We start from the raw sequence: 23,581 nt of genomic DNA, 5'->3' as shown, positions 1-23,581 counted from the left end.
GTTGCACTAGATTTTCATGTACTTTTATAAAGCAATCACAGTGCATTTGAAGGGTGATTTGACTTTTGTGTCAGAACCTGAATTAGGACATTTCATTACCCTAGGTTAGGTAACTTCATTTCACTTTTCAATAAAATCCAAAATGCAGCCGTTTTTGCAGGAGGTACCATTTTATGTGAAAAAATTTAGAGGAAAACTAAACAAGTTTTACTTATTTTCTACTTATATTTTCAACTGAAGAAAAAATCCTTTTGGGTATATACATAATTATTGTTGTTACTTAATCTTATCAAAAAAAAAATTAAAACTAACCCATAATAGCCGATATTTCATTTTGTTTAATATGGATAAAATGAAAATTTTTTTACTTTCAAAGGGCTAAGATCAAAATTTCAAAGCTCCAAAATGTTGTTCATAAAAAATAATTAGCAATTTATAAGGACTTTTTGCACCCATCTTCTCATTTAACAGGAAAAAAAACAATAGAATCTAAAAAAAGCATCCCCAATGGTGATACACAAAATTACTCCTTCTTTACTACTTTGGGGACTGGTGTAATTGTGGTAATACGGCAACAGACGGACGGGCAGTTTACAGAATTGCTACGCAGTGACTTATCATAACAAGCCTTCTGCATTTATCCCATTATATCACCATTTACCTCATGACCGCCGGTGACCCCGCTGTCCAGCGGTCAAACTGGCCTGTCTAAATATGGGGAGGGGCACGGACACGCAGCTATCACGCGCCCCTCACGCAATTATACAACCGGGAGGCGCTGCCTCCCCTTTTACCACAGCTACCCCCACAGACTGTCTACCGCCGTGGGTTAAGCCCTTGTGTCCCACACCCCCTTCAAACCTAACCTATTGTTATAATCTGTTGTATATATATAGTAAACATCCATTGTAAATATTATTCAGTTAAATATATAATTTCTGTATGACTAAATCCTGCTAGTTTGTTTTGGTAGAATACTTCAAGGCTAGGGCTCGTTGGACTCGAACTCGCAACCGGTGAGCTGAAACGCTTCGGCTTACCACATCTTGGTGTCAGCGTGTTTCAATCGAGCCCTACAGAAATTAGCCTATTCTACCTCTGATTGGACCCTTTTGCAAGTAAGGGGACAGTCAGCTGCCAACTGAGAAGCCAACTGACCCGTGAGACGGCCTTTTTAGGTCGATTTTCCATCATTTGAACGCATTATGTAGGCCTCTGGCCTACGGCAAGCAGATTTAGCCTGCTAAAAGCGCCAGTTTACGGCGTTTTTTCCGTACCGTGTAGGAGTAGCGCTAGGTGCGCAGCCACGGTTATCGGATAATTTAGCTCAGACGGCTACAAAACTGAGTCTAAATTGGCAAGTGTAGCTGGGACAAGCCCCAGGACACCCAGGCCAAACCTACGAGACGGACAGCTAAGTGCTGGTCTCCCTGAGAAGGCAATGTGTGGCTGCGAAGCTTCAGCACACAAGTAAGGCCTACCACTGCGACGGATAGCAGAATTTGAGCCAAAGGCACGGCAGGACGGGACATTCCCTGCCGCTGCCTCCCAGGATTCGAACCCGAGGCGCTGCAGGAAGGGCCATTCCCTGCCACCATCTTTCGGGATTCGAACCAGCGGCGCTGCAGGACGGGACATTCCCTGCCGCCGCCATCCCTCTGACCCTTGCAGGACGGACATTCCCCTGCTGCCAGTGCTTCCAGAATCACACCTAGAGCTCCTAGTGATAACTACACATAAGTGTGTATAAATGTCAACCAAGTGATAAAAAGAAATATAAAATTGTTGACCCAGTGATAATTGATAAGCACTAGTGATTCGAAGCTACAGTCTAAGCCACCACCAGCGGTCTACACACCATGGTAAGCGATACTACCATAGCTGCGGTTCGGCCACCGCCGAAGTTTCTGCCGACCCCAGCCGAGCGGGAGGCCCCCCTGTCTCAAGGGCAGGACCTCCACTTCCCCTGCCATGTCAGGGTGAGATTTCCTACTCCTGACCCTACCCAGCACGTACAGGTTGATGCCATGGTCGATTCTGGCAACCGTGTACCAGGGTCTGCCGTCATTTCTGAACACCTCATGCACGCAATGGGCGTGCAGCAGATGTTGGTTCCAGACAACACCCAAATCCTGACTGCTAACGAGGAAGGCCAGCCTCTCCAGGTAATCGGAAAATTATATGAATTATATATGGCAGTTTCACACACTCTTATACTCCATCTGTACCACGTGACTGTGGTACGGAATCTCTCACACCCTCTGAACCTAGGAGGGTATTTTCTCAAGGAGTTCGGAACTAGGCTCTGTTTCGACATGCAACCCCCCTGCTTGTGGGTGCGTGGGGAGTTCATCCCACTCCATGGTGTCCCCATCGACCGGGAGACAGCCGAGAGAGAGTTGAGTTACGAGGGGCCTCTGCCAGGCCCACTGCCAGAGCAGCCGCGTGTAGTTGAGAAAGGCACGCACTGGGTGGATGCTGCGCTAAACGCCCATAGGGGGACCAACCTGCTAGCCATGGGGTTGCCCCCAGTGCCCAAGGTGCCTCTAGAGAACCTGCCAACGACGTTTCCCGAGATTGCCAGCCCTCCAGAGCCGATCTTCTCTGCCGACACCTTCATCAACGGCCAGCCGTGTCCACCTGGCCCCCTCTACCTGGGGCCCCCAGCAATTCAACCGGCCAAGTCCGAGTCCAGGCCCGTCAAGTCGCGGTCTGATGCACCCGGAGCCACGCTCAACCCCCAGGAATCAGCCTCTCCCGGCGCCGTGCCCGTCAAGTCGTGGCCGGACGCCTCCGGAGCCACGCATGGCTCCGATGCCTCAGCCTCTCCTAGCGCCGAGCCCGTCAAGTCGCGGCGGAACGCCCACGGAGCCCAGGCTGGTCCCAGCGCCCCGGCCTCTCCTAGCGCCGAGCCCGTCAAATCGTGGCCGGACGCCCTCGGAGCCATGCCTGGCTCCGACACCTCAGCCCCTCCCGACGCCGAGCCCGTCAAATCGCGGCCGGTGGATCCCGGAGCCGAAGCTGACCCCGTGCCAGCCACGTACAGGCTAAGCACTGTCACCCCAACTGATGGCCAACCACCCCACCTCCTTACAGCCAAGAGGGTGGTCTTGCCTGGCCGCGGTGTCATGGCTGTCCCTGTTGAACTAGTGGGGCACGGTACTAAGGATGCCATCCAACTATCTGCCCCAGAACAGAGGTTTGGGGAGGATCTTGTCATCCCAGAAGGCCTGTATGCCCACAGGCCTGGCTCCGCCAGCGTGTTTCGAGTGCTGGTGGTAAATGAAGGGGAGATGCCCCTCCTGCTGGACGCCGGCCTCCCCGTGGCTGGGGAGCTGATCAAGCCTGACATTTTGGAGGTTTCTGACAAGCCTCCCCCTCGTATTCATTCGTTCCAAGAGCCTGTTGAGCCCCCAGATATGCAGGAGCTGTGGGCAGCCCTTGAGATGGAGGAGAACGAATTTCTGCGCAAGGACCCCCTGCTCAAGAAGGAGGTCTGGACCATGTTATCAGAGTACAGGGACGTCTTCTCAAACTCTACCCCCGGCTGCACTGACGTAGTAGAGTTACAGCTGCGCCTCAAATCAGGGACCCAGCCGATCCGCCAGAGATTTAGGGATCTGAACCCGCGGCAGGAGGCTGAGCTGGAGAAGCAACTGGACACCTGGCTGCAAGAGGGAGTCATAGAGCCTTCAGACTCCGCCTGGAGCAGCCCCCTGGTGCCCATCAAGAAGAAGGACGGGAGCACCCGCTGGGCAGTCGACTACAGAGCCCTCAACAAGTGCCTTGAGCTGGACAGCTACCCCTTGCCCAGGATCCAGCAGCTGGTAGAACGAGCGGGAGGACACCGCGTCTACAGTGCCTTAGACGCGGTGGCTGCGTACTACACCATCCGAGTGTCCGAGGACAGCCGGCCCTGCACCGCCTTCACCACCCCTAGGGGCTTGTATCAATGGAAAAGGATGCCCTTTGGCCTCGCTACGGCACCGTCTGTCTACTCCAGATTTATTGCAGGAGTCCTGAACCCATTAGGCACGGCCAACCTCCAGTCATATCTTGATGACGTCCTGACCTTTCACCAGGATACCTGGGCCCACCTGGCTAGGCTCCGGGAAGTCTTGGAAGCCCACCGCAGGGGAGGAATCCGCCTCAAGCCAGCCAAGACCAAGCTGTTTCGAGCCAAGGTGGACTATCTGGGCCACACCCTCAGCCGTGAGGGGATAGCCATGCAAGAGGATTATATTGACCGCATCCTTGACTGGCCGGCCCCCATCACCCCCAAGGACTTGCTGGCGCTCCTGGGGTTCTTTGGATACTACCGCCTGTTCATCCCAGAGTATGCCGACCTCACCTACGAGATGAATCGGCAGAAAACGGCCAAGACACTGACCTGGACGGCTGAGATGGAAGCCCAGCTGCTACAGCTCAAGGACAAGTTTCGCCAAGCCCCCATCCGAGCGCCGCCCAGGTTTGACTTGCCAGCTGTGTTCCAGCTCACCACAGATTTCAGCAGCCGCGCCATCCTCAGCCAATGCCAGGACGGCAAGGAGAGGCTGATTGCCGCCGTGGGGCGCAAGACAACCGACCCCGAGACTCGCTACCCGTCCTGGAAGGGAGAGATGGCCGCCATCATGTATGGAATTCGGAAATTCCACGGCATCTTGTCCTACCGTAGCTTCCAGATCAACACTGATTCCTCAGCCTTGCTACAGATGAAGTCACTGAACACATCCACAGGGATGGTGGCCCGCTGGCAGGAGGAGCTAGCGGCCCTAGATTTCACTGTCTGCCACCGTCCTGGCACCCAGAACACCAATGCTGACGCCCTCAGCCGCCGGGAGGACGATAATATGCCGACAGCCACCGCCGAAGAATTAGCAGAGCAAGCTGAGTACATTCACACCCTTTGCCAGCTAGGGGAGCCCGCAGCTGGCCGGCCCTCTGCCGCGCGGCTGGACCCGGCTAGAGTGTTAGAGGCACAGACACAGGACCCCCTCTTGCTCCGTGTCCGCCAGTGGGTGGCCGATGGCAAAGCCCCAACTAAGGCTGAGCTGCGCGGCAAGGAACGAGACGAGCAGCAGTACGCCAGCCGCTTCGCAGCCTTGGGACTCGACGAGCATGGCTGCCTCACCACCACTGACCAGACCCTGACAGGAGAGAGAACAAGATACCTGCTGCCTTCGGCCCTCCAGCAGGACGCGTTCTTTCTGGCCCATGGGACCCCCATGGCCGGGCACTTTGGAATGGACGCTACTATTGCCCGCGTCGCCATGCATTTCTGGTGGCCCAACCTGTCCCGTGACGTCCGCCTGATGGTTCAGACTTGCCCTGAGTGTGTACAGAAGGTTACCAAGGAAAGGTTGAAGTTAGGGATACACGTGCCCTCCCGCCAGGGGTATCCACAGCAAGTCCTGTTTATTGACCTAGTGGGGCCTCTGCCAGAGACCCCAGCTGGGAACCGCTACATCCTCACCTGTCAGGATGGGTTCAGCCGGTTTGTCAGCCTCTACGCCATCCCCAACAAGCGCACTCTCACGGTTGCTGAAGCCCTTCTGCACCGCCACCTGGCCACGTTCGGATGTCCCCTGAAGATCCACTCCGACAATGGGATGGAGTTTACCAGCCAGGTATTCAAGGAACTGGCCTCCAAGCTCGAGATTGGCCTGACACATCCACCGCCCTACAACCCGCAGTCCAACCGGGTGGAGAGGTTCCATCAGACGCTCAACACAGGCATGCGGCTGTTCCTAGACAGAGACGATAACAACTGGGAGCCACACTTGCCTGCCATTGCCTTTGCCTACAATACCAAGGCCTGCAGATCCACGGGCGTGACCCCGTTCCTGGCCTACTTTGGGAGAGAGGCCAAGCTTCCGGTGGACATGGTGCTCCGGCTGCCAGACACTGAGTATGCCTCGGTCCCAGCCAACGTCCAAGCTCTCCTGCAACGCTACCATGCCGTGTACGACGCAATCCAGCAGCGAGAGGAGGGAACCATCCGGAGGAGCGCAGCCGCCTACGAAGGCACGGCCAAGTACAAAGTTGGAGACCTGGTCTGGTATCTGGCCCCCCGCCTGGTGCCAGGGAAGGCAGCCAAGATTACCAAGAGATGGACTGGCCCTTGGAAGATAGTGCGACAAGCCACAGACGTCCATTATGTCATCAAACCTGCCTCTCCAACAGCCAAGATCTTGGAGATCACCGCGCATGTTGGCCGACTGCGCAAGTACACTGGAGATGTAACTGCCCATCAGATTCCAACAGACATCCAAGGCGACCTGGACGGCGACGAGGACGCCACCGAGCTGCCCGCCGGAGCTGCGTGCTGCCAGCTAGTGACCCAGGACAGTTCCCAGTGTACCAGCCAGCAGCCGCCGCCCCACAGCCTAGCGGCCAGGATCGCGACCCTGTAGAAGAGAACCTGCAGCACCAACCCAACGAACCACCGCCGCCGCCGCCAGCTCCAGAGCCACCTAGGGATGCCATCTGGAACCCTGATACTGACATGGAGAACCCGCCGGCCAGCAGCGAGCCTGCAGGAGGAGAGGCGGCCACTGAGATGGAAGAGGCGGCCCCAGAGGATGAAGCTGAAGCGATGTGCCCCCGGCTGATGACAGCCGTCCCCATCCGAGTGGGAGCTAGGAGGCCAAGTAACCTGGACCAGGCAGGCGCCCCCATGGAATTTTACGCGCCTTCCTCCATCGTTATTCCCCCCTTGGGAGCCTCCAGAGTTAGCCTAGGCCTCCGTGTCCAGCTACCTGCCGAGACAGAACTAGTCCTGCAAACAAGGCAAAACTTCCAACGACGGGGCCTGGCCGTCGCCAACCCACGGCTGGAAGCCAACCGGGAGTTGACAATGCTGATATCCAACCACAGCCAGACAGAGCAGCGAGTGTCCCGCGGAGCCTGTATAGCCAGAGCTGTCCTCCACCGAGCTGTGCCCCAGGAAGATGTTGTCATGCACAGACAGAGGTTGCCGTATCCCCAGGTTCAAGGCCTGGTGGCTTGGGAGCCCCGCAGCCCTTGAAGGGGAGGTTGTGGTAATACGGCAACAGACGGACGGGCAGTTTACAGAATTGCTACGCAGTGACTTATCATAACAAGCCTTCTGCACTAATCCCATTATATCACCATTTACCTCATGACCGCCGGTGACCCCGCTGTCCAGCAGTCAAACTGGCCTGTCTAAATATGGGGAGGGGCACGGACACGCAGCTATCACGCGCCCCTCACACAATTATACAACCGGGAGGCGCTGCCTCCCCTTTTACCACAGCTACCCCCACAGACTGTCTACCGCCGTGGGCTAAGCCCTTGTGTCCCACACCCCCTTCAAACCTAACCTATTGTTATAATCTGTTGTATATATATAGTAAACATCCATTGTAAATATTATTCAGTTAAATATATAATTTCTGTATGACTAAATCCTGCTAGTTTGTTTTGGTAGAATACTTCAAGGCTAGGGCTCGTTGGACTCGAACTCGCAACCGGTGAGCTGAAACGCTTTGGCTTACCACATAATAATAAACAACCCAATGTCCCCTTCCCTTGTGTTTTTTAATAATAGCAAAGCTTTTCTACATTCTGTCAGTCCGTACGTCCATAGATGATAGCTCGTTAATTTAGGCATGACAGAATTGTCCTATAGATTTTAAATTGGCAGGATAGTTCCTGTAACAGTTAGGTGCAATCTAGAAAGCGGAGCAACTCTATAATATTATTACATACAAATTTTGATTAAATTTACATTTGATATAATTATCCTTGATTCCTAGGACGGTTAGACATAATGCTAATAGCTATGCATCTCTAAAATTTAGTATTGAAATGTAAGTATGGTCGTTTGTCTGACTATTTAGTTTGTTGAGCTTCACTTTTGTGGATGTTTCCATCCTTGTTTTTATTATAAGCAAACATTTTCTATCCTATTATATAAAGTAGTAAAGTTTTATTGTCTGAAGCATAAGATTTCATTAACTACTTAATTGATTAAGTTCTCATTATAAGAGGAAAGCTTCATATAGGTTCTGGGATAATTTAGGCTGTTTATGTTTAGATTTCAGTCTTCAGATTGTTTTAGGCTTTTTCTCTGCAGATTTATTAACCCTTTAAAAATGCCTATATGCCAGGGGCGTAGTCGCTAGTAAATATATTGGGGTATGTTTGAACATTTTAAAATCAGTTAAAGCTACTGTATAAATGACGTCTAAAAGTCATTAAAAATCTTGCAAATTAAATTAATCATGTCTAAAATTGTCTTCATAGAAAGAATTAATGGTCTTGTAATTATTAATTTTAGATCGACTTTCTTTTATCATAACTTTTTTTATCATAATTTAGTATCTAATTTTGTGCTGTGCCTTTTAGGATGTTGTCATCCTAGTTTGTTAGAAAGAAATCTCCAAATTTATTTACTTTATCGATTAAAGCTAGTGCAGTAGCTATTGACAGCTAATAGTTATTTATCGCATCGTATTATAGACAGCTCTCCACGGATATCAAAATTTAAAAAAAAATATATAATTAAAACTAGTTTTGTTAGCTCCGAGGGGCCGAATAACCAGGATTTAGAGTAGGATCCCATAGTGTAGTGGTTAGCGCACTACGCTGTGGTTAGGAGAAACCGAGTTCAAGTCCCCACATAGACTTTGCACTTGGTTGACAAATGCTGTCGCAATTTGTCAGATTATGATCACGCAACCTTCCCTAAGATGCCCTAGGGTTGTAAGGGGGGAGATTTGTAGAAAGTTAGGAATCTACAAATCAAGCAGCTCTAACCATGCTTTCCCTCATCCATACTCCTCGTATGAGAGTGCCATTAATTAGGGTGGCTTAATATGGAACACCCGCCAAAACTCTAGGCCAGGGTGATGTAATAATTGAGTAGCTTCCACGAGAATTGCGGGTCAGCTTGTAATGTAGCATAGAATGCAATCAGCTGTGCGCGAAGCTTACCAATCTAAGATTGGCCAAAAGATTCTCACTTCCAGTCTCCGTGTGCATCTGAGTCCTAACTTCAGAGAATCATGGCTACAACAACAACAACAACCAGGATAAGAAAACTGTTATTAATTTTACATTTTTTAAATATACGAGTAGAAAATTTGTCTGTAATACGATGCCATACTTGGTGAGGACTGGTTCTAATCCAGCGGATATTGATAACAATACTGAAAAATAATAACATAAAAAAACAGTCAAAACGAACACAGTAATAGTGTCTGACTGATTATGACGTAACAAAAAAAATTAGCCAATGAGAGGGCGCTATTGACCAATGGTAAAATTTATAGTGGCCTCTCATTGGCTAATTTTTTTTGTTACGTCATAATTAGTCAGACACTATTACTGTGTTCAGTCAAAACCTACTTCAATTCTTTTATTTGTACATTATTTTTTTGAAATTATTTGTAAGGATGCGTTTTATTTTCTTTTTTAAAACTAGTGGCTTTGGTTCGCTCAAGTACTTGCGAGATTTGTTTTAGGCAACCCCAACATTATGGAGTAACTTCACTAATTATCCTATTTTATAAAGTAGTAAGTGCTTTTTGTCTGTCCCAAAGGATCTCGCTAACCGCTGAACCAATATTGTTCTCCTTTACAGTGAAGCTTCTTATAGGTCCTGGAACGGTTTTAAACTATTTTTTGGGAGGGTGTCTTCACACCTCTCCCCCCCCCATAAAAAAAAATATTTTTTTTACTCTTTCGAAACTCAAATTTAAAATGGAATGAGGTCGACTTTTCCCCCTCCTACCTTAAGTGCCCCTAGAGGCTTCTAGGGGGCGTAACCGCTAGTTATTATTACAGCAGTAAAATGTATTATAGATATAACTGACCGTTTGACGTCAATCTAGGACACGTTAAAAAGTGTTCACTTCTTAAGTCAACAAATCATTGGAAAACAACAATAAAGTTTATAAGTAGCGAAGCTACTCTATAATTCATGTTATATGTCCGTCAGTCAGTAAGTACATAACATTGTGGGGGAAATGATATTTTCTCGGGACTATTTAAGATAGACAGCTGAACTTTTCAGTGAAGATTTCTATGGCATATGCAATTCTAATAAATGTTTTGTTCGTCTGTCTGTCGTTCATGTTTCAAAAACCGAAAAAAATGTTGTCACATCCTTGTTTTAGATATCAAGGATTGACGTCAATGAAGGGCACGTTAAAAAGTGTCAATAAAGAATAAAAGTTTATCTTAATCATAAAAAACAAGCGTGATTTTTAAAAAACAAACATTTTCAGGATCGTAGCTATTCTCAATAACAAGAGTTTGTCCGAACGTCATATTGGTCTTTCAAGCAGGTTAATGCTCCGTTAAGCACGCAATTCAAGGGATCTTAAAGGACGCCTGCAAGAAATAACACGCTTTAACTGCTGAAAGACTGCCACAAGAAGACCCAATACCCCAAATTATAAGCCTTCAGCTTCAATAACAAAAAAGTTCTAGGCATTTCAAAATAGCATTTTATGTACAATGGAATTTTTGAAAGATTTCCAATGCTCATAAAAGAAAAAACAATATTAAATTACGTTGCCTAGACATAAAATTATAACCTTATCTTTGTCAGAAACTTAGATTGCCTGTAACTGATTACATTTTTACAATAAAAACACCACATTTCATAGTCAAAATCTATGAAAAAAATTCGATTTAAATTGCATTTTTAAACGAAAATCATAGCGGAAACAAAGGTGTAAACTATTACAAGCTTAGCTGTGATTGGTTGTTAAGCTGATTCAGCCTTCTGATTGGCTACAGTACATTCGGTACAACGCAAGTAAAACTTAATTTTTTTTAATGATTTTGACTATAAAAATGGATATTTTTATTGTAAAAATATAATTAGTTACTGGAAACCTAAATTTATGACAAAAATAAGCTTTTAATTTTGTTTCTAGGCCACGTAGTTTAATTTTAAAGTTTCAATAATTAATAATTAATTTTCAACATGAGCATTGCAATTCATTCAAAATTTACATTGTACATAAAATGTCATTTTAAAATGCCTAGAACTTTTTTGTTATAGAAGCTGAAGGCTTCAAATTTGGGGTATTTGGTCTACTTGTGGCAGTCTTTCAGCATTTAAAGCGTGGTATTTCTTGCATGCTTCCTTTAAGGTAAAAGATAATGGACGATAAATTTATGTACATACCCAATGTCCATTTTACAAACTTTTGTAGATTAAAATTGAACCAAACAATAAAATTCAATAAAATACCCAAAAAATTTTGAACCAACGAATAACATTCCCCATTTTCTCTGTCTTTATATTGGTTTCTTAAATTTCACTCTTAAGTTGTAAAGTCCTGACTGAATGACGGACGGATTGACAGACAATGTGAATTATAGAGAAGCATTGCTACTACAAGGATAAAACTCTGTATCATACAAAAGTGTATCCTCCCCCTTCCCCCTGGCAAAATTAAGGGGAAGGACAACTGTCCCTAGATGTTCCCTCCTCCCCCTACACCCCCCTTTAAATTTAGGAAATACAGAGTAACGCAAAAATGTACATACAAACATACCATAATCACAGAGTATCTGCTCTACAAAATTTTATATTTGTTTCAGTGGACAGCATTTAAAAAAAGGCTTTCTATTTAATTTTTATCTAATCCTCAAAGTTTTTTAATAATGTTTTCTTATTGGGTTGCTTAAGAACTTTGGGGACTTTCTTGAATTTGATTAGTTGATTCATTAAATTGAGTGTTCAAACATTTCAACTATTTTCACTAGTTTTAATCTACAGAAGGGGTAATTATGAGTATCATCACATGGGATATACATCAATTTATCGGCCATTGTCTTATCCCTTTAGATCTCTGCTTTTTCTTTCCAAACAGCCAGTGTGTTAGGTGAAGTAACACCCAACAGACAACTAACATGTTGATTGCACGTCCTTTGTCTGGAAGTTCCATAAAGTTGCTCCTGTTTTGATCCAAGGCATTTTCCTTATACTAACTATTAATGTCATACACCTGGAATTTTTCACGTCTTTAGTTATGACGGGGTGTTAAGGTCACAGTTATTCTAGAGGAGCAAAGCTTCTCTACAACTAAATTAAGAAATATGTTTATTGATAATTGTAACTCATGTATGTGTGTATCCAACACTATATCTTCCTTATTTTTTTCTATAATGCAAAGAAGAACAATGTCTGTCTGTCTGTTTGTTTGTTTGTCCCTAAATAGGTCCCAGGAAGGTTTAAAACTATTTTCGGGGGGAGGGTACCACCACCCTGAAAAGAGAAATCGTTCCCTAGAAAAAAATGTAACCCCCAACCAAAAAAAAGATAATTAAAAGGCAAAGTCCTTGAAAGCGAAGCTTCTCTATAACTAAAATAATTATTATAAAACAGAATTAATCTATCTAAATCATGAGTACCTAACACTATACCATCCTTACTATGTTTAACTTTTTTTTCATTTTTATAATCATATTTCAAAATGAAAGTTTTGAAATGATTTACACAATTAAAGCTGGGAATAGTTATTTCTCGCAGCTTTTATAAACAGCTTTCCGCGGATATAGAATGTACAATTATAAGATAAAAACCAGCTTTGTTTAGCCCCGAGGTGCCGTACCTCTCACGAGATTGTTTATTCCTTTGACAATGTACATAATTATTATTTGATTGATCTGTCCTTAATTTTTATTCATATTCAATTTTATTGTTTATATATGAATATTTAATACCTGTATTATAATACTATTATTATTATCATTATTTGTTATGTGTATAGGATGTAAACGTTTTAATAATTACCTTTTAAATAAAATCTATAACTAATTGCTTGTTATTATCACAACGAGGTAAAGAAACAACTAAAATATTAATAATCCTTACTTATCTTTCAGTTTAATTTTTAATAATACGTGGCAAATAATGTGGGTGCAGCTAGCACAAAAATAAGCTGCTGTCACTAGGGCACAAATTAAAGGTGGCAGCTGTGTCTCATTACAGTTGCGGCAGCTGTGTCTCATTACAGTTGCGGAAGCTGTGTATCATTACAGTTGCGGCAGCAGTGTCTCATTACAGTTGCTTCAGCTGTGTCTCATTACAGTTGCGGCAGCTGTGTATCATTATACTTGCGGCAGCTGTGTCTCATTACAGTTGCGGCAGCTGTGTCTCATTACAGTTGCGGCAGCTGTGTCTCATTACAGTTGCGGCAGCTGTGTATCATTATACTTGCGGCAGCTGTGTCTCATTACAGTTGCGGCAGCTGTGTCTCATTACAGTTGCGGCAGCTGTGTATCATTATACTTGCGGCAGCTGTGTCTCATTACAGTTGCGGCAGCTGTGTCTCATTACAGTTGCGGCAGCTGTGTCTTATTACACTTACGGCAGCTGTGTCTCATTACACTTGCGGCAGCTGTGTCTCATTACAGTTGCGGCAGCTGTGTCTCATTACAGTTGCGGCAGCTGTGTCTTATTACACTTAGGGCAGCAGAGCCTCAGCTAAAGGTATTTAAAATTTATTTCAAAATAAGGCTAAAGGTGTTCTTTGTTCAATAAGACACATTGAGGGAAACAACCTGTCAAATAAAAAGTCAGAATAATTTATTGAGTAGAACTTTGAAGAAAAAAATCACAACAAAATCAGCTTTTTATCTTAGAAGTAAAAAAAAACATTTCCAAAAATATGTTAAGGGTTGGTATAATTAAATTATAGTTGATAAAAAAAACCATATTTTACATGATTTTATTCGACTAAATTTGTGAAGAACAGTCTATATTCCTTATTTTAAGTGAACTCTACGACAAGTAAGATACGTCTATAGGTAGCTCAGCCATTACAGTTAATAAAGTTTAGAGAGAAAGAGAGAGAGAGAGAGAGAGAGAGAGAAATAGATAAATAGAGAGAAAGAGAGAGAGAGACAGAGAGAGAGAGAGACAGAGAGAGACAGAGAGAGAGAGAGACAGAGAGAGAGAGAGACAGAGAGAGACAGAGAGAGAGAGAGACAGAGAGAGAGAGAGAATAGCGAAAAATAGAGAGAGAGAGAAAGAAAGAAAGATAAAAAACTATCCTTATACTAAAGTAACAGGATGTCTGTTTGTCTGTGTGTTTGTACCGAAGGATCTCGCTAACCACTGAACCGATCGGGTCCTCCTTAACAGGGTAGCTTCTCATAGGTCCCGGGAAGGTTTATAACTATTTTGGGGGAGGGTACCACCACCCTCCAAAGAGAAATCGCCCCTAGAAAAAAATTTCCTCCTCCCCCCTTTTAAAATCTAAAATAATAAAATTGGGTTATAAAATTCGACTCTCTTCAAATGCCCCCTAGAGGCCTCTAGGGGCGTAGCCGCTAGTATATATAAGAGTAGTTATGCTTTGACAACAGCTTATCTGCTTATATGAAGATAAGACAAAACAAAATTTAACATTTTTCTCTGGATTTGATTCATATCCGGTGGATAGAAACCAGTTCTTTATTATTTCCGCATCCGCGGCCAACTGACTATGAAACGATAAACACAACCTTGGTTAAATGATATGTTATTTAGAACGTACAATATATTTCGGGCTATATTTCACAAAAAGTACCTTATTGAGCATTGAAACCCCCCAGTCCACCTTCCATATTCTTAAGTTACTCATTTATTGGTTAGTACTTTACTCCAGTAGTACGGGTGGGGATGGGGTATTGTTTAGCCAGCTGGAATTACAATTGTATATGATGCAACATCCATAAGTAATATATATCGAACTTATGAGATGGTAAAGAAGAACCATATTGGTCAGCGGTTAGCAAGATCCTTTGGTACAAACAAACAGACAGACAGAGATCCTAGTATTAGATCCAATAGCAAAAAAAAGGGGGCAATGACAACAAAGTAGTAAGGTTTTATGTCTGAAGCTTAGAATCTAAATAACTACTGAAACGATCAGGTTCTCTTGAGATTCTTTTAACTCTTATTCTAGCCCCACTCTGCCTCTATAAATAGGGAGTCCTTAGATTATAGGGACGTAACCGCTTGTCTATAATACAAAGTAGAACGATGTCTTTCTGTCTGTCTGAAGCTTAATATCTCAATAACTACCGAAACGATTGGGCTCTAATCTTCAGGGAATATACCTACTGGTCATGTGATGGTTTTAAGCTACTTTCTTGGGGGGTGAAACACCCTTGTTCCAAAAAAATAGTGTTTACTTTTGAGACTAAAATTTAAAAAGAGAGTTGACGATTAACCCCCCTCCTCAATTACCCAAAGAGGCCTCTAGGGGCGTAGCCAGATATATTTAATAAATTATTAATTTCAATTTTTCATTATACAAAATATTTTTCTTATCTTACTTATCTTACTTTTAAAGTTATTGTAGTGAACAAAATAAAACAAGGATGACATCATCCATAAAAGCGAAGCTCTGAAACGGTAGGACATACGGACATTAACACTTGTATAGTGTCAGAAATGAATAATCAGAATATAAATGAATAAGAGACCAAGCAAAATTGTGAGTAAATTTTAGGATATTTTAGGACTTGATTAAAGAGTTGCATTGCTTTTAATATTGTACTTTTTTGTCCCAGAAATCAGAATACCAAAATCAGACGTACGGACATTCTGGTAACGTTTATATTGTTGCTACGCTTTCTAAATCGTGCTTAACTACTGCAGAAATCATCATGCAAAGTTTGAAACCAAGGGGACGATTCAAACTTGCTTAAATTAACAAAAACAGCTATCCGTTATGTACAGACCCTACGGACCTACGGACAGACCCTGATTTTAGAAAAGCTTCGCTTTTAAAAACAGCCAGTTGTAGTTTTGCCGGTTGTAAAAATTGCGGCGATGGACGATACATTGATATATATCCCCAATAACAATAAAACATTTTAACCAACCAATCAAAACTAATTAAAAGTTGTTGAGCCAACGAATAAGAAAACGTTATTATGAAACTTTGGTGATTGGTTTAATAAACAGCCCAATGTCCTCTTTCTTTCTGTGTTTATAGTCATATTTTCACACTAGCTTTAGAAGGGTTATTTTAGGTTAGGTTAGGTTAATTAAATGTTAATGATTGCCCCACGGGGTTAGAAAATATGCCCCGCAGGGCTAGAGCCCCCCGCAGGGACTAGAAATAGGAGAAAAGCTACTGTGAAAAAACGACGAAACCAGCAACTTCGTTTTCTTTCCATGATCAAATATCTTTTTATGTGTAAATGTTTATTTATATGTATCTACATATTTAGTTATTTCCAATTAATTTAGCAAAACACTGATAATAGAGATCTAAAAGGATAAGACAATGTCCGATAAATTGATGTACATCCCCAATGATGAAACACAAAGTTACCCCTTTTGTAGTTTAGACACTCAACTTGATGAAAATTCAATGAATGTACCCAAAGTTGTTATGCTAACGAATGTGATAAATTATTACAAAACTTTGGGGACTAGTGTAATAAACAGCTGATTGTCCCCTCCCTCCCAAGATAATACTTTTAGAAGCAAATCTTTTCTACGTTTAGGGTTTCTTTGTCCGTTACAAGTTTCTCAGATCTTTAGGCATATTTACAGTTATCAATCGCATGGTATTATAGACAGCTTTCCGTGGATTTCAAAATGAAAATTTATTAAAACCAGTTTTGTTAGCCCTGAGGGGCCGAAAGCTCGGACTATCAAAACTGGTATAAATCTTATGATTTTTGTTTAATATTCATGGAAAATTATCATTATTTAATACGATGTGGTATAAGATTGTTTCAGTATTGCTGAGAACCGGTTCTTATCCAGCGATATTAATCGGTTTCAATGCCATACTGGAAAGAGAATTACTGTAATAATAAGGTATTATTTTAACAAGATATAATCAATTAATATTTATAATTGTCTTATTAAACTGATTTGAAATGATGATTCCTATATCTTTTTGGCATAGTGTTATAAGTAAACCAAATATATCCCATTATAATAATTTAACAGGATTTGTGTGTGTGTGTGTGTGTGTGTACCGAAGGATCTCGCTAACCACTGCACTGCACCTATTATCGAACTTTTTTGGGGGGTAACAAGCGAAATAAATCTAAAATAATTTTTTATATGTGTTGCCCCCCAATGACAGCTGAAAAACACGTATAGGTTTCGTGATTTTTCCGAATTAAATTCATTGTTGAAGCAGGTTCGTTTGTCCTTCCTTCTTATTTTATAGCTTCGCTTTTATGAATGTTATATAAAATACCGAAAAATTCCAGATTTGATAATATTTTAAAACCTAAATCAAAGTTTATCACTTACAAATGTCGTCAGTCTTGATTATTAATTAACAAGGATGACAACAACCATAACAGCGAAACTCTGAAACGGAAGGACAAACGTACATTAAAACTTGTATAGTGTTAGAGCTAAAAAATCTGAAAATAAATGTATAAAAGTCGAAACAAATTGTAAGTAAATTTGTTTAAAAACTGGTTAAAACAGGATAATGTTTAAGGACATACTTACACTTTTAGGACTTGATTATAGAGATGCTTTGCTTATAATATTTATCTTATTGTAATAGGAATCAGTACTCCAAAAATTAGATCAAATTGGATAATTTTAACATATTAAAAAATTGTTGTTAAAAAGTTAAAAATCAACAAGTTTGAAATTGACATACTGACATTCTGGTAACGATTATAGAGTTGCTACGCTTTCTATATCGACCTAACTACTACAGGAATCATAATAGAAAGTTTGAAATCGATTTGACAATTCTAACATGCCTAAATTAATGATAAAAGCTATCCTTTATGGACGGATTGACGGACGGACCAACACTAATTATAGAAAAGCTTCGCTTTTAAAAACAAAGTTAAGTGATTCAACAAATAAAAGTAGGGTTGATAAAATGAAAAGTATGTTTCATATTTTGAAAACTAAAACCATAATATAAAGTATTAGGGTGTTTGTCTGTTTGTTTGCTAACCACTGAACCGATATAGTAATCCTATACAGGATAGCTTCTTATATGTCCTGGGAAAGTTTATAACAATAACCCCCCCCCCCAAAAAAAAAAAATGTTTAAACTTAAATTTACAATGGTTGGGGTTGGTTAACCCCCCCCCCTAAACAAAAAAAAATTAAATCTAACAAACAAAATCTAATTCAACACCCACTTTCTAAAGTGCCCCTAGAGACAAAAGATCTAAAAAAAAGAAGCTACCTATGGACAAGATTGTCAGTAAAAACAATTAGTAGAAATATAATCAATAGGAATCAAAACCACTTGCAAACAAAATAAATTATAGAGTAGTGGAAGTTATAAATATAGAAAAGAAAAGATATTTTTAAGCTCTTATTTTTCCCTAATATACATATTATATAATATATTATTATTAAAAAATTAAAGTATATACAAATTTTTCTGGAATATAAGTAGAGTTGGTATTAAAAAAAAACAGTACAGTTCTTGTGTTTTCTTATTGATTTGGAAGGTTGTTGACTTGTTCTACTGTTTTAGTTGTATGTTCTTCCTCCATCAATAGGTTCATGTTTTCTTATTGAAAAAAGCAATTAAATCAATAACTCTATTGGTAGGTATGTATTCATGTAGTATGTATGTATCAACCTCTATTAGATTGAGAGCTTCTTTAGGTTGACTTAATTCATCTATTTTACCATCATGAACAACTATTGCAAACTTTGCTTGTGATTCCCAGATTATATCTCTGCTACGTGCTTCACATCTATTTCTGTATCTCTGACTCCAATTAAAATTTATGCTTGTCTCATTATCTGAATAATCTAAAGTATTATAAGCATTTCCCCAAGCTGCAAATTTATGTTTATGATCAACATTTTCATCAGCAAATACTATAATATTAATTGCTTCATTGAAATAAAATTCTGAGTAATAATTGATATTGATATAATTAATATGTCTTGGCTTGTTTACTAGATCTTTAATTACATCCCCTTCATGGTAGCTCCAAGAAATTTCATGATATTTTCTGGAAATATTTCTCTTCATTTCTTCATAAAGCTCTTTGTTTTCTAATTCAATTTTCTCCCCAACTTGTTTCTTTCTTTCTTCTGTAGTTAGACTAAGAAACTTCTTCGTATTTGCCTCTCTAATTATATTTTTAGAAATTCTTTTGTAAGTTACAATCACAATACCCTCATTCTTGTCCAATAGTTGGTACTTATCTAATATTGCCATAGTAATGGCACTAATATCTTGTTTATCTTTGTTGTGATAGTGATGACAATCTATAGCTTCTCTTTCATCATAAATAAAGCCATGTAAATTTTCATCTACAATTGCTCCAAATTTGTTTCCTTCAGGAACTTTCAGTCTTGAAATAAGAATCACAAATGACATTGCTCTAAGTATCATATTTCTTATCCAGTAATTATAATATCCTTCTTCTGAATGATCATCAATTATGATAATGTTCCTAGCTTGAGCACCCTGGAATTCCAAGAAACTTGTTACTAATATTCCTTCAGGTTTGTCCATAAATGCTTTGAAGTCTGACACAACTGGTCTAGTTGAGGAAAAGTTTTTGTTTAACAAATCAAACGTTGAGTTGTAATGTAAATTTGTTAATACAACTACACCTTCTTGTGGTTGAAGCGAGAAATATTTTTCTACTGCAGCAATGGCTAATAAGCCCGGTGATATATTATGAATATTATGATAGTAATAAATATGGCTACCAATGACATTATTGTCAGGAAGCTTAGGAGGTGTTTTTGATTTGAAAGTTTCAGAAAACTTGTGTATTAGTTGGCTGTTTCGTAAGTTCTTTGTTAGATTAAAACATAGAGCATTGTGATTCTTTATCATAGTTTCTATCCACTCTGATCTCTCTTTCATAAAGCCATTATCTACTTTCATAGTCATACAAATTGTTTTCACAGAGCCAGGAAATTCACAACTTCCACTTATCATTTCATCAATGAATAGGTGATCACAAAGATTGTCTCTAAAGAATTGATTTATTGAATACATAATTTCTTCAGTATTTTTAACTGACAATCTAAATATGCCAATAAGATCTCTAATAGTAATAACTTTTACATTATGATAAGATTCGAATTCCACCTTAGCCATTTTATCCATAACAGATGTTGGGGATGTAAAACTCTTTTCTTCATCATGATTTGTTATTGCTGTTAAATCAATGTAAAATATTTGATCTTTACTATTCTCAGTGGCACACTTTTTTGCTCTTTCTTTTAAAACATATGTTTTTCCAGTACTATAGTTACCATCTATGATAAGGAACTTGGCTGTTGATTTAACTGCTTGCAGTTGTTCATTATTGAGCATGTAAACAGGAACATTACTCTCTATTGATATTCCATCAGACTTTCCTGTCAATGCTTTCTCAACTTCTTTGCTAATGGTTAATGGATCAGATATAAATTGATTAAATCTACTTGACTCTTTTATAGAAATGTGGTATATCAGTTCAGCAACTAGATCTTCATATACTGTTAGATCATGATTATCAGATGTAACAAATTTGTGGTCAAATATCTGATTCAACCAAGGTGTTACATCATTAACATCTTGTAGAATAAATTGCTGACAGTTGATACAAGGTTTTTCTGCATCTTCAACAATCTCTAAATAAGGAACACATGCAGCCCTGACAAACACCCAATCTTTAGTAAGCATTCCTCCAAATAATTTCTGCATAAATGAAAAGTGCTGTTTCGTTTGATCTGAAGCATTTTTCAGTAGTATAAGTTTGTCACCACTATCTTCTGGTCCAAGTTTTACCTCTATATTTATAATAGTACTATGTTCTGGAATAATGATTAGAGTATCCCATTCTGTTTTTGATTCTTGTAGACTGTGGTTATAGTATTGAAAGGTATAAAATTTCTCTAGATTGCTGGTGGGAAACTTATATAGGAATGTGTTTTCAATTTTGTTTTTCTTTTTGCCTACATGCTCTTTAAGAACCTACAATATTATATGTTTTATATTCCTTATACATATTCAATAATACTTTAAATATTTTTTGTAGCATATAACAGAAATAAAATAAATGACACGAAATATATTAACCCTTACAAATTGGGACCCAAATTTGCACCTTAATAGAATTTTTTTTTTTTGGGGGGGGGCTTATTAACCACTCCCACCTGTATCTCGGCTACTGTTACAGATAAAGACATAAATTTTTTTTCTGGTGGTTCATGTGCATTTTTAGAGAAAATTACTTTTTCTAATCACGGCTGTCAGACTGCTTCCTAGCCGCTTTTTAGCAGCCAACTGCTAAATATAAAAACAACAGTAGAGTGGCCAATTTTGATGTTCAGATTACCAAATTTTATAACAAAAGAATATCTATTTCTAGTCATATTTGTCATATTGCTCTTTAGAAAATCGGTCAAGGAGCAATCAAACTGCCATGACCTTCCTAAAAAACGGAAGTTCCTGATTGCTTCAGCACCCCCTCCCCCCCTGATCTGTACGGGGTTAATAGAAGGGGAACTGCTTTTAATCCATTCAAATGAACTTTAATTAACTATAAAACATTCCTTTTTAAACAGCCAGCTCTTTGAATCTTTAAATTCAAGCTTGTTTTCTTTCCATTTTAAATGTTCCTCTATGCATAAATCTAGTTTTTCCTTGGGAATATCTTCAATGTCCAACAATGCCTTTATTCTTTTTTCATGCTCATTAAAATCTGCAGTTTGATTTTTTCCTCTGGTGTCTTTTCCCTTCTTAACTAGTTGTTGAATGCAATCTCCAGATTGAAATCCTAACATCACTAAATATTCAGACTTCGATTTTCTAGCAGCATTAACAATGTGATCATGTAAGGTTTCTTCACAATGTTTGTCCAAAATTTGATCATCTTGATTCTTTCTCCCTTCTTTACCTAACACAGTTGGTTTCTTAGGTGTTACAAAATGATTTGGAATAGCTATAACCTTACAGTCTGGATCATAATAATAATCTGCAACTTTCTCTTTTATCTCTTTAATCTTTTCTTTGGCTAGAATTCTTTGATATTCTCCTGCAGGACCTTGAAAATTTATACTCATATTACCAAGTTCTTTGGTCAAATTTGAAGATTTTGAATCTTGAGATGTTAGAGGGGAAACTCCAAATTGAAGTCCACATGTACACACAGAAGGTTTTGTAGACCCTATCTCATCTTCATTCTGAAAATATCATGTATTAAGTCATGATCTTTAGGTTCTTTCCTAGTAAAAGAATCTTTAATGCATGTAACATCATGGAAATGGTATAAGATTTTCACAAAATTGAACTATGTAAGATATATTTAAGTTTGAAATGAAAAATTGTGGACAGGGGAGACATACAAAGTTTCCTGTAGACATTGAGGATAAAGGCCTGCAAGATCATACATTTTAAAATTGTAATTTGCATCTATGCTTTAGAATATCTTTTACTAGGTATTGGTATTTTAGGATATGTTTGTTTTCTTACAACTTTGAATATTTCTTTTGAATAATTTTCAATACTAATACCAAGTTTTAGGCACTATAAAATTACAGATACATACCTTTTTAGTATCACTACCAGGACCTGTACAACCTATGTGTTCATTCATTTCAGTTCCACTGCCTAATTCCTCCATTTCTAAATAATAATTTGTAAAATTATATTTTTTAAAAAGTTATTTTGATCTTTCTCTATAATAAAAATGTATCTTCAATAAACTATTCCAAAATCTTTGACTGGCAAACTATATTTTTTTACCATTTTGTTAACTCTTTCTAAATTGACTTGCCTTTAAGAAGATTCACTGTAAAGAAGAATTAAATTATAGCATATAGTAAAACCTTTTGTTGCTGACAGACATAGATAAGTTCTCTTTGGGAAAAAGTTGTAATACTGTAAAAAGACTCACCTCAACCATATATATATATCTATCTCATTGCCAACAAGTTTTTTTTTTGGCAGGAGTAGTAACAGCACTCCCAGCTGTTGTTGTGGTAGTCACTCAAACTGGAGGATCTAGGATCTGCTAGTTAATGTATTTGTTGTGCTGTTGCTGTTTTGTAAACACCACTCTTGTCAACAGAACTGCCTAAAATTTAAGGATAATTACTAGACTAAAAGACTTAATTAATCTAAAATTTCTCTTCAGAGATCCCAAGTTTGAGAATTACCCCTACTCCATGCTAAATAGTAATAGTGCAGCTATGTCAAGTACTATAATATTTTCATCCAATTATGTAAAGTAGTAAAGTTTATCTTCCAAATCATATAAAGTTTTAGCTTTTTATTTGTGCTGCTTGTGTATACTGTATATCACTAGTCGCCGGAAGGGAAAAGCAGTTTCTGAAATGGTTGGACATACGGACATCTGACATTAACACTTGTACTTTAGTATCACAACTGAATAATCAGAATATAAATGAATAAGAGGCAAAGCATAATTGTGAGTAAATTTGTTGAAAAACTTCTTGATACAGGATAATGTTTTTGGACATACTTACATTTTAGGACTTGATTAAAGAGTTGCTTTGCTTATAATATTGTACTTTGTTGTCCAAGGAATCAGCATACCAAAAAGCAGAACAATCGGAAAATTAGATCACATAAATATTTGTTGTTAAAAAAGTAAAATATCAACATGTTTT

General features: G+C 40.0%; 2 protein-coding genes and 1 long non-coding RNA gene across 3 annotated transcripts in view; all 3 read right to left on the bottom strand.

The window, feature by feature from the left end:
- Positions 1-23,581, bottom strand: part of LOC145304363 (uncharacterized) — a 119,119-nt gene that overhangs the window by 77,386 nt on the left and 18,152 nt on the right. The gene's annotated exons all lie outside the window — the stretch shown is intronic.
- Positions 1-23,581, bottom strand: part of LOC145303929 (uncharacterized) — a 164,980-nt gene that overhangs the window by 129,419 nt on the left and 11,980 nt on the right. The gene's annotated exons all lie outside the window — the stretch shown is intronic.
- Positions 21,065-23,581, bottom strand: part of LOC145303927 (uncharacterized) — a 37,650-nt gene continuing 35,133 nt past the window's right edge. The window contains exons 2-4 of the mRNA XM_080145598.1: positions 22,846-23,025; positions 22,498-22,574; positions 21,065-22,132 (exon numbers count right to left, since the gene is read on the bottom strand). Coding sequence (XP_080001724.1) covers positions 21,482-22,132; positions 22,498-22,572 — 726 coding nt within the window. The 5' untranslated portion in view covers positions 22,573-22,574; positions 22,846-23,025 and the 3' untranslated portion in view covers positions 21,065-21,481. The remainder of the gene's footprint in view (positions 22,133-22,497; positions 22,575-22,845; positions 23,026-23,581) is intronic.

This window comes from Acartia tonsa, chromosome 13, assembly GCF_053477335.1.
Source record: "Acartia tonsa isolate MP-2025a chromosome 13, ASM5347733v1, whole genome shotgun sequence".
Lineage (NCBI taxonomy): Eukaryota > Metazoa > Arthropoda > Copepoda > Calanoida > Acartiidae > Acartia > Acartia tonsa.
Note: the sequence above shows the minus strand (reverse complement) of the source record. Positions and strands in the feature narration are given on the sequence as shown.